This window comes from Sinohyriopsis cumingii, chromosome 8 (genome assembly GCF_028554795.1).
Source record: "Sinohyriopsis cumingii isolate HCF-2022 chromosome 8, ASM2855479v2, whole genome shotgun sequence".
Classification (NCBI taxonomy): Eukaryota; Metazoa; Mollusca; class Bivalvia; order Unionida; family Unionidae; genus Sinohyriopsis; species Sinohyriopsis cumingii.
The window spans coordinates 102,399,012-102,418,504 of record NC_142968.1 but is presented as its reverse complement, the minus strand read 5'-3'; the positions used below and the strand labels follow the sequence as shown (position 1 = coordinate 102,418,504).

Below are 19,493 nucleotides of genomic sequence, written 5' to 3'. Positions count from 1 at the left end.
ATGGCCCACAAGCTAGCTGAGTCAGCTGCTATAGGGCATACAGAACTTGCAAAAACAAGTTAGTTATTGGTTGAACTAATTCATCTGTCAGAACTTTTCCCAGTTATGAGTTTTAAGGATACTGAAGTATTCAGGGACTGGACTTGATTTGACCACTCCAGCAAATGAGAGAGAATGCCTCCGCTTTCCTTCAGGCAGCTTTTTAGCTTTACTGGTCATATACCAGAAGAGCTTATGAGATTGCTTTTTTCCATCTATCCCAGTTTGTTATTAATATTACAAAGAAACTATCAAGAAAATTGCTATACACATACATTCATCTGATGGTCTAATTGGTTCTAGGTGAAAATGGTGCTGCTTAGACTTCCAGTGTGGCTGCCACAGTGGTTATCTTGAAAATCTTATCATCACCACTCCCTCGAATTGTATGGTCATTTCAACATGAGGTTTTCATTAAAGGACTTCTTATGATGTCTGACTAGACCTAAATGAAAATGGTACTGAGCTGATATCCAATATGGTTGCAGTGGCAAATATCTTGAAAACTTTATGACTGCATGTCCTGAACAGACAGCCAAGTTGACATGGATTTTTCACCAGAAGGCTTCTTATGATATCTAGTTGGTCCTAAGCACAAGTGGTACTGCTTAGACATAAAATATGGCTGCTGCAGTGGCCACCTTGAAAATCAGTACTGCTACTCCTCCAAAGTGGATGGTCATTTAAAACTTGGGCTTTCACCAAAACACTTTTTATGATGTCTAGTTAGTCCTAATTGAAATTTGTGCTGATCTCATTCCAATGTGACCACCATGGCAGCCATCTTAAAAATCTTGTTTTTATAGCCCCTCCTGAATGGAAAGTTGTATCAACATATCATTTCACCAGAAGAATTCTTATAATGTTTACTTTATCCTTAATGAAAATTGTACCTTTAGGTCTTCTAATATGGCCACCACAACAGCCACCATAAAATTGTTATTGTTATTTCTCCTGATTGGATGCTCATATCATCAAGGCCTTCTTATGTCTAGTTGATCCTAAATTAAAAAAAAATATTGGACATCCAGCATGTGCAGAGTGACCTGCTTGAAAATATCTTGTTATTGCTGATTCTCTAGAATAGATGGTGATATCAACATGGAGTTGTTACTACAAGAGGTGTAGGTGGTCCTAAATGAATCATTATGGCAGCTGTCTTGAGAGTCTTGTTATTGTTACTCCTCCTGAGTGGAAATTCTTATCAACATGGAGTATTTACTAGAGATTTCTTATGATGTCTAGATGGTCTTGAATGAAAATAGTGCTACTCAGACATCCATTATAACCTCCTTATTTGTCCTGAAAATCGTGTTATATTGTTACTCTACCTTGACATGGGGATTTCACTAGAAGACTTCTTCTAATGTCTAGTTGCTCCCAAATGAAAATTTTGCTGATCAGACCTTTAGTATGGACACCACATTTGCCATCTTGGAAATCTTGGTACACCACTCCCTCGATAACTCATGCCCTGATAACTCGCAAACCCACATATAATGTGGGATCAGGCATGGATCCCATTTTTTAAACCAGAAAATGCCCAAAAAATGTATCCCTATTTGTTGAACTTGAAGAAAATCATGATCCAGATTCCAAATTTGTAATGGAAACTTTGATTATCGCTCATTTTATCATCAAAAACAGTAGATAGGACCAGGAAATTTTAATCAACACTATGAAATATCAAATTTAAAAATAGGTCACACATTTTTTTACATTTTCTTTCCAAATGACATTCCTAGTACACTGCAATTAATGATATGTAAGGAAATTTCGATCAATGAAAATGTCACTTATGCCAAGTGGAGGCAGTACTTTAATAAATAAATACAAATTAAATAATTTTTTTGTCTATTTAAATTTGTGTTCTAGTTCTACCTTTTAGTTGCTATAAAGTGTAATCATCATAAATGCAATGTGTCCTCTTGTAATTAAATGTAAAATGCGTCAATCTACTCTAACAGCTATGTCCGCAAGCATTTCTCTGAGAAACTAATTAAGTGCCAACCCTGTTTTATTAACTGACTTCTGGAAGTATTTATGTCTTTTGAATCAAAAAAAGGAGGTGGAATAAAAGAAAGTTAAAAGGCACGAAAATCATACAAACTTAAAATCTAGCAGCCTTGGTCATATGTCAAGTGAACTAACTTCATTTGATCAATCAAACACTGATAAATGTTATTGTGTATGTAACAAAAACTACCTTAATTTAACCGAGTCTTCCGTAACTGTGATCAAAGATTAAAAGGCAGCCAAGCGAAATGAATACTTCATAAAATAAAGAGCTTGATTTCACAGATAAGGACCCTTGTGGGCAAGCAAGGTTCAGAGAATTCTTGAACTGGCACTTAGAGATATCCTCAGAGATGATAAGAAGTTTCATTATTACTTCCAGTGAAATCACAACATCAGTATTGTACTGATTGAACAATACAAAAATTGTGTTTTGATGTAGACAATTGTCTCACGAAGTAAATGTCGCATGTTTTTGAAAAAAAAGGAATCTTGTTAGGTGGTGTATCAACATTTAGTCTAGTTCCCTGCACTGTGGACTCCCGATTTGGCAGGAAAATATTAAACACCACTAGGGAACCAAACTCGTCAAGAAAACAAAAAGCAGTGACGTAATATACAGATTTTTTCGCATACACATGATGGTTGTTGAAACCAAGTAGAATGATCTTTCATATGTTGGACATTTGGAAAATAATTGTTAAACAGAATAACGAACAACTTAGAAAAAGCACATTATTAAAAATTATTATCGACGTGATTGTAAAATGAGGATGCAGTCAATAAACATCCCAGTTCCCCTACGGTTTTATTGGTGTCAAAGTGAGTTTTTCAATTTTTGGAGGTCCCTCGGTAACTCGTGGCATCTATGTTTGTGGACCCCGTTGTGCGCGAGTTATCGAGGGAGCTGTGTATATTGTTATTCTTCCTTGACATGGCGATTTCACTAGAAGACTTCTTATGATGTCTAGTTCTTCCAAATGAAAACTGTGCTGATCAGACCTTCAGTATGGACACCACATTTGCCATCTTGGAAATCTTGGTACACCAGTCCCTCGATAACTCACGCCCAGATAACTTGCATACCCGCTTGTAACATGGGATCAAGCATGGATCCCATTTTTTAAACTAGAAAATACCCCAGAATTGATCCCTATTTGTTGAACTTGCTGATCAGACCTTCAGTATGGACACCACTTTTGCCATCTTGGAAATCTTGTTATTGCTGCTCCTCCTAGATGAATAATAATGAAAGTTATTGCCAATTTGTAATGAGTTATTTCCCTTTTGTGAGTAATTAAAGTTATTGTTAATTTGTAATGAGTTATTTCCTTTTTGTGAATAATTAAAGTTATTATTAATTTGTAATGAGTTATTTCCTTTTTGTGAATAATTACAGTTATTGCCCATTTGTGAGTAATCACTTATTGCCTTTTTGTGAGTTGAGCATTCAGATGCCACAAGGGTTGACAGTTCTAAACGGCAAAGGGCTGTAACTTTTCTTCTCTTCCTTGCAATTTTTCTTTTTTGTTTGTCTGTGTCTGGATGTTTGTTTGCTTACATTTCACCTGTTTCTGTCAAAGGGTCTTCCTAACCCTCTGCTTAGTGGCAGTATGGATGGAAATGCTATTTTTTAATTGTAAGAAGAAACATATAAAGTAAAAACAAATTGTCAATCTTTTCTTTGCATACAAGGATAGTATTTCATCTCCCTATGGGCATAATTGTTTAATACCTTCACCGTGCTTTAGTGTCTAGTCAGGTGATCTTGTGATACCCTATGTCTGTCTGTTGGCCTGTATATTACCACCTTTCTCTTAAAATGTTGAATGGAAATTCACAAAACTTTGTGGTTATCCTCTCCCAATGATAAATATCTACAAGGAGGTAAATTTCTGTCTACCTTCCCAGATGTACCCAGGGAGGGAGATCAAAGGTCAAACATAAACAAAATTAATTTTTTGACTAAACTATATATTTGGTGACCAAAAATCGGGTCCAAAAAAATGAGGTTTTTCCCTACATATTTTGTAGTGCAGCTAGAAATTCCAGGTTATTTGGTAGCATTGTAGAGCTACATCTGTCTACCTGTCTATAATACCAACCACTTTAGTGTATCATGACACTACAGAGCTTGGCAGTAGGCTACTACCTCCTGCCACGTTATCTCGTTGCTAGGGGTTAATGTTTTAACAAGGATTTTTAATTTTTTTACAAATCGTCAAGGAATGGATAAATTTGTAATTTATATGCAATGTCGATGCACAAGTGATTAAATACGCAAGGAATATTCAAATTTGGTGACATCACCAAAATGCACTTTTTAACACATTAACCCCTGGAGGTTTTTATCATTTTCACCTGAAATTCGAGTAGGAAACACATTTTGAAAGCTATTTCTAATAGATCCAAAAACACCAAATCCAAGGTGGTCTTTCAATAACATACTGACTAGTTGTGTTAGAAACATCGTTTTTCATTAGCTATTTGGCTCACACATAAGCAGAAGGGTAAATGTTGGAGTTCTTTTTCTTTTTTTCTTTGCTAAACAGAGCCATTTTTTTTATATTGAGACGACTCTTTATTCCAAATGCCCATCTTATCCTACTTTTTGCAGAGGTTCATCTGTATGTTTGCAGTTCATACTGGTTTGCATTAGATCTGAGACCAAAAAGTCTAAAATCCGGACACAAAATCGGATCCCGACCACGGGCCAATTTTGGGTAGAAAAAAATAGTATTAATGACAGTCTATAAAAAGAAGAAACTTTAAAAGGTCACAAAAAAATGATTAAAAATAAGTGAAGAGTACCATATGCCGTAAGATGACAGCAAAATGACACAATTTCAATGGTTCCAATACAGTAACATAGGTCCTTCATTTAGAATCGATTGCTGCATTGGTGATGAGCTGAAAGGTCAAACTTTGGTGAGGGATGAATTACATCTATTGTAGTTAAGATAGTAAATTTTCACATAATATATACATCTACTGTATAGCAGGTTAATGAGTATGGGCTCCTTAGTATTTCCAGTTTTTTAACCTGGGCTCTCAACCGAATTTTAAGATGAGGAGCCCTGGGCTCTTAACTCCTAGAACTCAAGAGTCCCCAGCCTATATCTGAGACCCTGGGGTAAATTCAGAAGTCCCTTACTTTCAAAAGGTTGTTTGGGGTGCTAAATATAACCAATTTTTAAATTAAAAAAAGTTTTAATACCATTTACCAGTTGCAATTTTGTAGAAGTGGTAAGATTAACTTGTATTAAATATTAGTACTATTTATGGTACTGTATATACATGCTTGTAAGTCATATTCAGCTGCAAACAACAAAGATCCTGATCTGCTGTAGCATAATGTGCCTGCAGATCATAGTCTATGCTGTTTGTTCTACTGGTTATTCCTAACTTCACAGACTCAGACCTGTTGGCACATTATATGACAGCAGATCTGGATCGGTGCAGTTTGCAGTTTGATTCATCTTATAAGCAAGTACATATGGTAATTAACTGAACTACATTTAAACCTTTTTCAGTTGAGTGTGGTGCTGGTTCTAAGTATGTTTCTGGAGTGTGCATAGCATGCGCTAAGGGTGAGTACCAGAATGCATCAAAGCAGATATCCTGTATTCCATGTGATGCGGAGAAGACCACAGAGAGTGTGGGGAGCATCAGTAGCAGTGACTGTCTCCGTAAGTGTTCATTTTATCTCAGGGAACCAACTACTATCTACTTTCATTATTCATTGTTGTGATTGCATTAAAATTCATTGGATTAACCCATCAAATAAACAAATGCAATGCTTAAATAGGACTTTATTAATGTTCATACACAAGCACCTTGAAAAAATCATCATAAGTATCATATATTCATATATTCTCACCTACATGTTGGGTCCAGCTATAAATACATCAACCCTGATGTGGCAGATCAGGGTCTGTGTTGTTTGTTCTAAAGATTACTTCAAACAAACAGCACAGATCCAGGTATGCCACTGCATTGTGCTATGATGGATCTGTGCAGTTTGCACTGGATCTGACTCACATGCCAGTATGTATAGCACATGAGAAAGATTACTTGTCATGTAGTTTTAAATCTTAAAAATAACTATTTTACAGTATTTGGCATATAAACGTAATATTTAAATGAAGGTCAGATTAACTTCAGTATACTGTACTCTCAGCATCATGCTAACTCATTATAAATCCAGAATTTGAAATATAAGTTAATTAATTTTGTGTGTACTGTACTTAATTGATTTATATCCAGTGAAATACAATTCTTTCTAAAAGAAAAAAAAGAAAAACCAAAGTAAACTACTATTTTGTAAGTTATATCTAAACTTGGGCAGTCTGCCTTAACTTGGATTTGAATTTGTGGTGGTTCCTGGCATTTTTTTTTCTTGTTAGATTGATTTCATAAAGAATTTGTGCCTTAAATTGTTAATTTTTGCTGTCTTTTTTTTTCTTAGTATCCTGTTTCACTGGTAAATATTACAACAAGACTTTGGGGAATTGTGTGGTTTGCCCAGCTGGATTTTATCAGGACACTACGGGGTCTTTCTACTGTAAGGCTTGTGCAGCTGGTTACACCACACAAAACACAGGATCTTCCTCTGTTAATGATTGCAAGCGTAAGTAATAAAAGAAAAAAGACTGGAATTATAGATAACAAGATTTCTCTTTGATCAGAGTTACTTTCCCTTCAGAATTGTTTTGTGATCTGACCACTTTCCTGCAGTTGAACATCTCAGAATATGACCAGCCTATAATTTACAGCCCAATTTTCTGGCTCATGTTTTTTTTATAAATATAAAATATCCTCCAAATTGTACCACTTTCTAATTCAGAAACCACTTTCTCCAACTGTTTGTGTATTTCTGATCAACTTCCCAAGCATTATTTGTAACATGATTGTAATTTGTTGCAAATTGTAAAATATGACTCTTGAGAAACCATTTCTCTTTTAATAACAGTTATAGATTTCTGGTTCATTTGTTTGTTCATCGTGAGGGGAGAATTATATATTATTACCCTCATCAAATAAAGCATTTGTTATTAAGACGTATGAACCAATTGAAATTCCCCAAATATTCCCATACACAAGTTATGGGAGGATGACATAAAAGATAGTAGCTTGTGATTTAAAGTGAGGTAATTAAAGCAAATGAAGTAAATATGATGGCAGCTAGTGTTTTAAAGGGAAATAATTATGATGGTGGCTTGTGGTATTAAGTGAAGTGGCTAGTGCATGAAATGACTCACAGTACTATTATTCACTTCCCACAGTAAACCTATGCAAACACCTAGATATTAAAAATTCAATAACTAAAAATTTCTGAGTGCTCATGATCAAACCTATATTTATCTGTATAGATGAAACATGGATATCAGCAAAAAGGATATGAACCGTGGCATTTTCTGGACCTACATGTGTTTGAAACATGTGCTTTCAATTTTGCACCAGGTCAGAGTCAGGTGCTAATTTCAGTAATGAGTTTTCCAAACTCAAGACTGTTAAAGGACTGAAATTTGGTAGTGGACATGTTTTCTGCTCAAAGTTATAAACTGTCACAATGCTTGAATAATGTCCACGCTGAAACCAATCATATTTTGATCAATTGAATCACACTACCGGTAGTTTAAAAAAAAACACACAAATAATCAACAATGATAAATAATTATCAAATACAAATTGATAACCAACCACACATGGAAATAATTACAGGATAAGGTATATAAATAGTATACTACCACTATAAGACATTTTTTCAGTTTAATCTCTCTAGAAGTTTATGTTCAATTCAATCAGATAAAATGAATAGTGTTGGAAGTAAAAGAAAGCGTTCTGCTTATGATGCAGCATTCAAACTTAAAGTTATTGAGTAATCAGAAGCAAATAACAACTGTGCTGCAGCATGCAAATTTTTTGTGAAGGAGAAGCAAGTACGGGAATGGTGGAAAAGTAAAGCAGCATTAGAAGAAATGCCAAAATCCAATAAGGCTTGTCGGAGTGGGATTGCCTCTTTCCCTGAATTGGAGAAAGAACTCAGTGATTTTGTGAGTGAACGTCGACAAAATGGATACATTGTCACATGAACTGCAATTCTTCTACGTGCTATGCAGATGGCAAAAAATGATAAATATAAGTTGGCAGATTCAAAATTTATTGCATCAGCCGGCTGGTGTTCTCGTTTTATGAACCGGAATGGTTTCTGCCTCAGGCAGCGAACGAAGATGGCACAAAAGCTACCAAAAGACTTGGAAGAAAATTTTTTATCATTTCAGCACTTCATCATTAAACGCAGTAAGGTGTGCTCATTTGAACTATCACAAATTGGAAATATGGATGAGATGCCTATGACCTTTGACTTACCAAGCAATAAAACAGTCAATGCTGTTGGTGAGAAAACTATTCTGATAAAAATGACCGGCCATGAAAAAACGCATTTCACGGTTGTATTGGCCTGTTTAGCTGATGGATCAAAGCTGCATCCTGTCATCATTTCTTCGGTTTAAAAAAGCAGCATCAGCCAATGAAAATTTGTATTGGTTAAAGCTTGTTGTTTCATTTGGGTTACATGAAATGTCATACAGAGGTCAATATCCAAAATAGCTACCTCATGGATCAGCACAGGGGTCAGCAACCTATTTGACTCTGCATGCCATTTTTTTCTGCATTAATTACAAAATGACCATGAGTGTGCTACCAGTAAGAGTAGCACTGTTAAAATCATGATTTTTGACGGCCCTTCGCGTGCCACACAAAATTTCATGACATACCACCTTGTGTTATGAGGGTAGTGTAGGCTATGTTGAATCTGTTCTTTCATGTGGAACACACAGATAAACCATTTTGCAAATGCTAATTTGAGATCCTTGGAAATCTAAATGCTTATAGAATGTTTATAGATGCCTAAGTTGCTACAGGCAGTGGTTAGTTTTTCCACTCTTGCCCAAAAGCATATTTGTTGATTTCTAAATTCAACACACTGACATTTGTTCCAACATGCCAATAAACTATCTAACTATAATCCATAGATTAAGGTATATAATCCAATTATCCTTACTGCTGTGTGTCGGGATTTGTCACTTTGACAATTCTAGCTATTGTTACCACCAATAATTATCAAGATGATAAAAGCAAACAGATTTAGAAGCACAGTATTGTTCGGCTTGTCAGCATGACGTCTGTTTGCCATAAAGTAAAAATGGTATTTTAGTCATTGTGGCTTCACTCTTTTAGATTGTGAGATGTATCAGAAAGGGTACCAGACGATAAATAGTTGATCATGTGACAAGGATCCTTCATTAATGCTGTGCATTTTGCGTAATAGCTAGGTAGACATGAGAATTTCCTGTAATAGCCACAATTTAGTTTTGAAGTGGTACTGTTGCCAGTCAAGGAGCTGAAAATGATAGTTACCATTATATGTTTGCACCATGAGTTTATTGAAGAGGTTTTTAAATGGTTTTTCACTGTGATTTGACAGTTATTCATAATTATTTTAAATGACATTAATACAAGTTTTATCACATAAATTCCATAACATATACCTGATTTTTAAACAAAAATAGTAAATATTTTAAAATTAGTTGCAGCATTCTTACTTTGTATGAATAAATCACTCATATTTGTTTGATCCCTTTCTTCAAAGGCCACCCCTTTTATAAGGCCACTTTTCTGCTGCAGAAGGGGTGGCTTAATAAGAAGGAACCACATATGCACATACCATTGTTAACTGTTCTATTCATCTGGAACTGACCTGCATTGATGACATGCCAGCATCACATGAGCTGGACACGCAGTACCCAAACAAATTATTTTGATTTGGAAGATACGTAATTTTCCTGGTCATAATCAATTTTTGTTGTGTTCCTGCATGTTGTTTGGTACACACAGATACAAAAATTACATTTTCTTCATAGTTGTATTGTTAGCCACATCTATTTTTGAAATGATCCCTATAATAAACAATACAGCAATCACAGCATCTATTGTATTGACCATTGTAACAAGGTAATGTGGCCTTCAATCCCAGGTCAGAATTGACTGCCTAGAATACAAAGACAGAAAAATATAGATCACTAAGAAAATTTTTGAAATAATTTTTTTTAAAAACAAAACTAAATTGTTGCATATGCCAATGGCAATAACTGTAAGGCTTATGATGGTTTGAAATGGCTCGGGATAAAACTTAAAAAACTGGATTTTCATCTTAATGGGCTGTAAGCTTGGATGAGACATTTTCTTGGATAAAGCACTTAGCATTATAGCAAAATACCTCTGAATTTAGCTTCTCAAGAATTTAGCTTTTTCAATCAAGTTTGTATCTGATTTCCCTCCTTTCATTATAATCATGGTATTTGTTTCGTTTTTCATGACTATCGATGCCTTTTAACGTCATTAAATTTCCTTTTTTCAATATTCTATTTCTAGCTTCTTCTGCTATCACAACAACTTCACCAAATTTTGATGCTGGTAAGTGAATATTTTTCAATAATATTAGTATCTGTAGAAAGACAGTATATTTTACCACAAAAATACCAGAATAAATGTTAGTAAAAACCCAACTTCTATGCAATTATATGTGGATGGTAAGTGAAATATAATACTAGATGGTTAATTTCCCATGGATATATTTCTTCAAAAAGTAAATTTGCAGATTCAAAAAGAGTTATTAAATAAAAGTAATGTTAAAATCTCTAATGTAATAACACACACGAGATGAATCTTTCAGATTGATGCCATAAAAAATAAGAAATGTTCTTGTCTGGTAATTATGAGACATTTGAGGTTGAGTTTGAATTTGGGAACTGACAATGATCATTGCAGAATTCCAGTTCACAATCATTCAGCGAAAGTTACACATGTAGACTAGTTGAAGTGAGTACTGAATATATATAATTTTTTCAGTATATTTTGTGTTTAAATCCTGATTTTAATCAATATGGGTTTTGCCCTTTGTGACAAGAATTTTGACCAGCTGCAGAACCAGGTTTGCAGTATAAAAAAAAGTATCTTTTTCATACATGCTGTAATACTGGCATATAATATATAGATTACATTTTTTACACCCAAATTACACTTTTTGCTTTTTATAATAGCATTAATTACACTTATATCTCTCGGGGGGTTGCATTTATGTAGTCCTAAATAAGCAAGGTACCATGTTCTGCATAATAATCTGCATAATAATAATAATATTGATAATAATAATAATATCTCCAGGTTTCCTGTTGGCCACCAACATCTCTTTAACACATTAACCCCTGGAGCTTTTTGTCATTTTTGCCTAAAAATCGAGTAGGAAACACATTTTGAAAGCTATTTCAGAATAGACTCGAAAACACCAAATCCCCAGTCATCTTTCAATAAAATACTGCCTAGTGGTGTTAGAAACATCGATTTTTGTTAGCTATTTGACTAGCGCATGAGCAGAAGGGTAAAAGTTGGACTTCTCTTTTCTTTTTTTTTGTTGCTAAATGGAGTCATTATTTTTGTATCGAGACCACTCTTTATTCCAAATGCCCATCTTATCCTACTTTTTGCAAAGGCTCATCTGTCTGTTTGCAGTTCATACCGGTTTGCCTTAGATATGAGACCAAAAAGTCTAAAATCCGAACACAAAATCAGATTCCGACCATGGGCAAATTTTGGGTAAAAAAAAGTCGGGTCCAAAAAATGAGGTTTTTCTATCTGTATTTTGTAGTGCAACTAGATATTCCAGATTATTTGGTATCATTGTAGAGCTACATCTATCTATCTTTCTATAATACCACCCACTTTAGTGTGTCATGCATGACCATGACGCTACAGAGCTCGGCAGTAGGCTACTACCTCCTGCCCCGTAAAGTCGTCACTAGGGGTTAATGTGTTAACAATCTGCATGCAGGTATCTTACAAACAAAATATGTATAGGATAAAAGAAAAATGACACTATTTAACAATGCAACAATTGTTTTTACATTAATTATTCTGAACATTTCAATCATACTTAAACAAAAAACATAGATCAGCATGCACAAAGAGTTGAAAAAAATAGAATGGCACGTAGAAATTAGTCCAAATTAAGCTATAAACATTTTAGATATTTTTCTTTCAAACTTTCATCAAATGTTGCATATCTAATTGATATGGGCAAACTGCCATATATTGTTCCAGAATATTTACAACTGCATTCAAATTGCTCATTACATGTATTGGGTTTAGCAAGTTTTATGTGATTATAAAGCATTGGTCTCATTATTTTCATTCACACATTAAATACAATTTAAACATTTGTGGATGAGTACTGACTTGTGAAAGGTTATTCTGTTATTTATTTCAAGCCGATAAACAGAACACTTACCATTTTTACTTGCTTATGAGTCCAACTGCAGACTGTATCTGGATCTGTGCAGTTTGTTAGGAGTAATCAATGGAATGATAAATATAGATCTAGATCTGCAGGCACATTCAACTATGGTGGATCATGATCCACAATGTTTGCAGTTTGACTGGACTTACAAGCAAGTATATAAAGTACTGAGCTGACAAAATACAAGCAAGTATATAAAGTACTGAGCTGACAAAATCCATCTTTCAAGGTTGGTTATTTACCAGAAGGTGTCAATCATAATGGAATTATTATTATTACTGATGCTTTCCTGGTACATGTAATTTATATTTAACATTTTTAATTGTCTCTTATTTTGTAATATTATTCAGTCACCATCTTTCTTTGTTAAAATGACTATTCTAATAATATTATTAAGAGAATCGTGAAATTTTTCAGATACAGGGCAAAGCACTGCAGGAGGAGAAACCTTATCTGGAGCCATTATCGCCATCATTGTTCTTGCCATAGGAATTGGTCTGATCATCATCTTTATCATCGTATTTTGCTTCTGCAGAGACAGATGTGAGTATGAAAAGCTTATGTTTCCCATGGATGATTATTTTGCTGAATATTGAGCCAAATTTCAAACAAAAGTTGAGTCCAAATGACCCTATCATTTAAGCATAACTTCCATTATGAAGTATGCTGTAAAAAACTGGTTATTTTTCAGACTGGTAGAAATCTGTCAGTACTACTCCTCTCTTTAATAAAAATGGGGCAACAGATGATAAATCAAATTAAAGGTCAATTTATTTTCTTTCCCTACCATCAGAAATGTCTCAGATCACATGTTTATACACCATTTTTTTCTTCTTGTTATCTGCAGATAATTAGGTATCCAACATTCAGCCAGGTTATAGAAACATACACTCCATTAAAATGACTTTAACAAACATTACTAACTGTTAGTATTAAGAAAGTGAATCGAATTACTTGTAAATTTTAAACAAATATTCGATGGTAAATTACAACAGAAATTAGGAATTTACTAAGATAGAGATTTAACCCTTTTTTTAAAATGCTAGTTTAAGCAACAAATCTCAAACCATTGGTTTTAATGGATCCTAAAAGGATACATTCCAGGCTACTGTAGGCATTTGTCAAAGATTAAATTTTAGGATAATTTTTTTAACATAAAAGAAATGTTTAACCCTTTCAACACTACAGATCAAGTAAAGCAGTCCAGGAACAATAACTTCCACTCAACACTGTAGACTGTTATTCTGGTCTCACATACCAGTCTATTTTTGGCAATAAATTCTCTGATTGGTCAATGTCTGGGATTCCCCTATAGTAAATATTTAAACTATACATTGATTCATTTGCATACTATTTGGATACATTCGGACTTTAAGGTAGGTTCTTTAGAAGAAAGCAGGGGGCTTTCCAACCTATAAATGGAAATTTTCAAAGTCACCTAAGTACATCCAAAATGGCAGACTCATCTGATGATGAATCAGAATTATTGGGGATGAAATAGTTGAAAATATCGGTAATTTGAACGTATACAACAAGAATGGTGTGATATTGTTAGCGATAGTGATGACGATGAGGAATTTGAAGGTTTTGAACTTGCTGATGTGTATGAGACACCTGAATTTTGTCAGTGGACAAAATCTCCATCTGAACATAATATTCACACATTTTCCGAATGTGTAGGTCCAACACAAGTATTTGTTGGATAAGGAACACCTCTTGAATATTTTCAGCTATTTTATAGCAACTACGCATTTTCAGAAATAGCAAGATTTACAAATACTAATGCACACCTTAAGTGAGAGATTAACCCAAATCAACATAAAGGTCTTTGGACTGATGTCACGTTATCAGAAATAAAGACATTTAATGGCCTGTTGATATTGATGGAAGTTATGAAATTCAACAGAGATGAACTGTATTGGTGTAAAAGTGAGGAATTCTGGCTTCTTGGATCAAGTTTTGGAGAAATTATGTCACATGACAGGTTTGTCCAGGTAAAACTCTACCTGCATTTTAGTGATGATACCAGTCAAAATCTTCAAGGTGACAAATTGCACAAAATAAGATTCATATTAGAACACTGTCATTGGCAGTTCAAGTCAGAATACGTTCCAGGCATAGAAATATCTGTGGATAAAGCCATGGTACCATGGGTGGTTGCAGATGCAATGTCAGCATATTACTACAATGTTGAGGTCTACCTTGGGAAAAGTGGAACTCTTGTGAACGAAATCTATGTTGGCAGACAGTAGTTATTGAACTAACAAGACCTTTGCAATTGAACAGCTATGTCATCTACACTGACAATTTTTACACCAGTCTGCAGTTAGCAGATTGCCTTTATCACATAAATACCTACTTTTGTGGCACAGTGTGCCAAAGGACATAGTCTTGTCAAATGCTGTAGCAAGACGCCTAGCCAGAGGATCATCAGACAGGCTAATGTGTGGTCCATTACTTGCATCTTATTGGAAGGACAACAGAATTATACATTACCTGTCATCATTCCATGCACCTGTTGAACCTGATTTGACCACAGCATGGAGAAACAAAGATGGGATAGAGAACATGCTTCCAGCAACACCCAACTGTGCTAGTACATGGGAGGAGTAGACAGGCTTGATCAGAATACAAGGACAAATTGTTCCAAGAAGTCTATGTGGTGGTACCAAAAAGTAGAAGCAAAGTTGCAGGAGCAGTCGTTGTACAATGCCTGTGTCATTGAGGGAACTGCCATAGATCATAATCCTCCTAATAAAAGGAAACAGGACTTGCTGACATTTCATCTTGATGTTACTCATGCACTTATTGGAACATTCAGGTACAAATGCCCTTTCAAGCATCCCAGAAGTGAAAGCAACAATGACAGTAGACTTGATGACAAAGGCCATTGGCCAACAAGTGCAAGTGGATCAGACAGATTGTGCACTGTATGCAACAAGAAATATCAGGGCCCTGAGTGGCCAAGTGGTCCAAGTGCTCACCGTTCCAGATCACTGCCATCTCACCTCTTTCTGCATGGGTTTGAGTCCAAGGCTCGGCTAGCATGGGTACATGGGAAAGCCTGCCAGTACATTCTTGTGGGTCGGTGGTTCTTCCCTGGGTTTTCCAGGGTTCTTCATCCACCAGTTATACTGGCCACCATGTATAGCCTATCTTGTGCTGAAAAATGGCATTAAACCCTAGAACAACAACTAGAAATATCACAATTATTTGGCAAGCCACCCTGGTACATCAGTGAGGGATAACCATTACAAAAGGACCAAAACAACAATGGCTACCTTGTATACATCAGTTTTTAAATACCTGTAGAAATATTGTGAACACACCTTTGGATTTGCTTGAATTTTGAGATTACATTACATTTATTCAAGCCATGATTTGTAAGAACACCACAATGGATAAAAAGCAAACCACATATTACTCTTTAAACACTTTATTCAACATTTTATAGAGAATACAGTGAAATTTACCTTTAACTTACCTTTTGATTTACCTGTATATTCATCTGTGTGAGACTAAACTTGCCTACGAGAATATTTTCAGAAACCTGAATATGTCTTCTTTACAATAGTATCAAATATGTATTCCTATTACAAGAAATGAAATACATACAAGTCATTGAAAATATGTTGCCTACATTTATTAAGATCTTGAAAGTTACTTAGTATTGAATGTTAGTCTTTCCCTTGTAGTTACTTATCATTGAATGGTAGTCTTTCCCTTGTAGTTACTTAGTGGTGAAAGGTAGTCTTTCCCTTTTAGTTACTTAGTGGTGAAAGGTAGTCTTTCCCTTTTAGTTACTTGGTGGTGAAAGGTAGTCTTTCCCTTGTAGTTACTTAGTGGTGAAAGGTAGTCTTTCCCTTTTAGTTACTTGGTGGTGAAAGGTAGTCTTTCCCTTGTAGTTACTTAGTGGTGAAAGGTAGTCTTTCCCTTTTAGTTACTTGGTGGTGAAAGGTAGTCTTTCCCTTGTAGTTACTTGGTGGTGAAAGGTAGTCTTTCCCTTGTAGTTACTTAGTGGTGAAAGGTAGTCTTTCCCTTTTAGTTACTTGGTGGTGAAAGGTAGTCTTTCCCTTGTAGTTACTTAGTGGTGAAAGGTAGTCTTTCCCTTGTAGTTACTTGGTGGTGAAAGGTAGTCTTTCCCTTGTAGTTACTTGGTGGTGAAAGGTAGTCTTTCCCTTTTAGTTACTTGGTGGTGAAAGGTAGTCTTTCCCTTGTAGTTACTTGGTGGTGAAAGGTAGTCTTTCCCTTGTAGTTACTTAGTGGTGAAAGGTAGTCTTTCCCTTGTAGTTACTTAGTGGTGAAAGGTAGTCTTTCCCTTGTAGTTACTTAGTGGTGAAAGGTAGTCTTTCCCTTGTAGTTACTTAGTGGTGAAAGGTAGTTTTTCCCTTGTAGTTACTTAGTGGTGAAAGGGTTAAGAATCAACTGACCACATTGATATATTTATGTCTGAAGATAACCCACCTACTCAAGCTGTATCTACAAATGTTGATGAAATTGAGGGCAAGCAAAATTTGGACATGTCAAACATTTCAGTTTTAGTGTATGAACAGTGTTGTGTGCTTAAATTCTCACATAGCAAGGTCATACTAATTGGCATAGCTCAGAAGAAATGGTATATGATACAGATTTGACAAGCTTGAACGTGTCATTTGAGAAAAACTTTTGTCTATCAATGGTGACAACACTGTTGTGGAATAAATAAAATTAACTGTCTGTAGAAAAATTTCAATAGAATGACCATATTATCTGCATATTTTCAGACAACAAAAAATATCAAAATTTTTTTCAGTCCAAAAACATACAGGAATGTTTCAAGTGTCCCCCAAAAAATGAATGAAAAATTTTTGTCCAAGCATTACTAAACCTACATGTACAAATATTAGGCCATCACCATATGAAAAATCTTTGTCCAAGAATTACCAAACCTACATGTACAAATATTAGGCCATCCATTACCGTATGAAAAATCTTTGTCCAAGCATTACCAAACCTACATGTACAAATTAATATTAGGCCATCACCATATGAAAAATCTTTGTCCAAACATTACCAAACCTACATGTACAAATATTAGGCCATCGATTACCATATGAAAAATCTTTGCCCAAGCATTACCAAACCTACATGTACAAATATTGGACCATCCATTACCATATGAAAAATCTTTGCCCAAGCATTACCAAACCTACATGTACAAATATTAGGCCCTCCATTACCGTATGTATTTGCTTATAAGCTGAGTAAAACTACAAACAACAATGATCCTGATCTGCCATTGCATAATGCACATTCAGATCAAGGTCTGTCTTTTTAGTTTTCCTGATGATTCCAAACAAACTGCACAGACCCAGATGTGCCTGCAGATGTGAGATTGTGCAGTTTGCATTTGGACTCATTATCAAGTATATACAGCAATTAACACAACAAAATAGCGGTACTTTATAGAGTGAAATATGACATCACATGTCCTCTGTTATGTAGTTAATCTCAGAAAAGAACAAAAATATTAAAAACACAAATTTACACTTGAAGCAAAAGAATGCATATTTTCATCTTGTACCATAAGCCATCCTTAATGAAATTTATAACTGAGATAGGTCACAGAGATTTGTCATGAATTAAACACAAAATGAAAATAGATACAATAGAACAAATCTTGATAGTGAATGCAGTATACAACTGGTACATGTCTGGGCACAGGTGTTAATATTATCCACCGTGAAAGGGTTAAGAAAAATTGTCAAGACAAAGTCTATGACTTAAATGGGTTTCTCTTTTAGTAAAAGGTGATTTGTTTTTTTTTATGCACAGGTGAGTAATATAGTTTTAAACAAATGTCATTTATTGAATCTAATGAATAATGCAGTGTGGTTCTCTATGTCATTGACAGTGAGGAAGCAAACAATTCCTCCACTTTCTGAGAGCAGTATTAATCAGTGTCTCTTATTATTGTAGAAGTTCAGGAACAATTCTTCTCGATTGATGTCTAAAAAGTACAAAGCATGAAAACTCATTTTGGCTGAACAGTTTGGTATCCATAAAAAACAGTGTCTGAACAGAGAAATACAGTTAGCATTGTTCTAATGACAGAATCAAGAATTACTTTTAAATGTTGTTTCAAGTTAACTCATTTTGTTTATATTTCAGATATTTGGGGACATTGTTCATCTTATCTTTTAAAATGTACTGAATATTTGCAAAAGAATAGAACTCCTAATAGGCTAAAACTATTCAACAGCTAATGAAGCTTTACGTGAATAGTTAACTTTTAAAGGTAGAATAAAATACAGTGAAAAAGTCCTGAATGGATGGTTGTAGCATTGTGGGACTTTACTAAGAGACTTGTTATGACACGTTGTTGGTCCTAAATCAAACTGATGGCCAATGTGAGTTCTGGAGAATGGATTTTGATGCCGACAGTTTTTAATGCACCACCATGAAAGTATAACCCTTGTCCATATTTCTGTCCAGTTGGTCAAGTTGTGCATTTAGGTTATTTCAGGCACTAGTGTGGGATGTCATGAAGACAATTCAATTTTTTGTGCAATATGCAGTTGCTCCTGTATGAAACTGTAGCTAATCCAGCCTCCATAATAAGCGACTTGATGGTCGTCTTGAACATCTACATACATTGCAACACTTTGGCATAATCATTAAGAGTTTTTCACCAAATTATGCATTTCGTTCACCTCTATATGGATTACGCTTATTTCGGTACATTACAAAATAAAAAAAATAAAAAGTTGTTTGTCATTTTTATTATCATCTCTTTAATTCCACTTCTATAAATTTGAGAAACTTTTTTAAAAAGATGACTGCTGTGTAAGAATAGCATGTGGGTACTTGATATCGTAGACACATACATGTACTTTCATTATTTTCTGTTATAGCAGCTGTTTGTACATGATTTTTGCAAGAAGAAGAAGAAAAAAAATGGAGTTTCTTCAATTTGAACTTGACCACACAGATTCATAAATTGATAAATAAGTTAGGTATAGGACTGGTCTGTACGTTTCAAGAAAATGGTACCAGATGTTAAGCAAAATACTTTACAGTGTGACTTATGGCCCAATGTTTG

The 19,493-nt window shown here is 34.8% G+C and overlaps 1 protein-coding gene across 2 annotated transcripts in view; it reads left to right on the top strand.

Annotated features, from left to right (window-relative positions):
- The window catches only part of LOC149794261 (uncharacterized), a 290,094-nt gene that overhangs the window by 256,270 nt on the left and 14,331 nt on the right, over positions 1 to 19,493 (top strand). For both annotated transcript variants that reach the window (XM_089968394.1, XM_089968393.1), the window contains 4 exons: positions 5,589 to 5,744; positions 6,524 to 6,685; positions 10,492 to 10,533; positions 12,830 to 12,955. In XM_089968394.1, the coding sequence (XP_089824520.1) occupies positions 5,589 to 5,744; positions 6,524 to 6,685; positions 10,492 to 10,533; positions 12,830 to 12,955 (486 nt within the window). The remainder of the gene's footprint in view (positions 1 to 5,588; positions 5,745 to 6,523; positions 6,686 to 10,491; positions 10,534 to 12,829; positions 12,956 to 19,493) is intronic.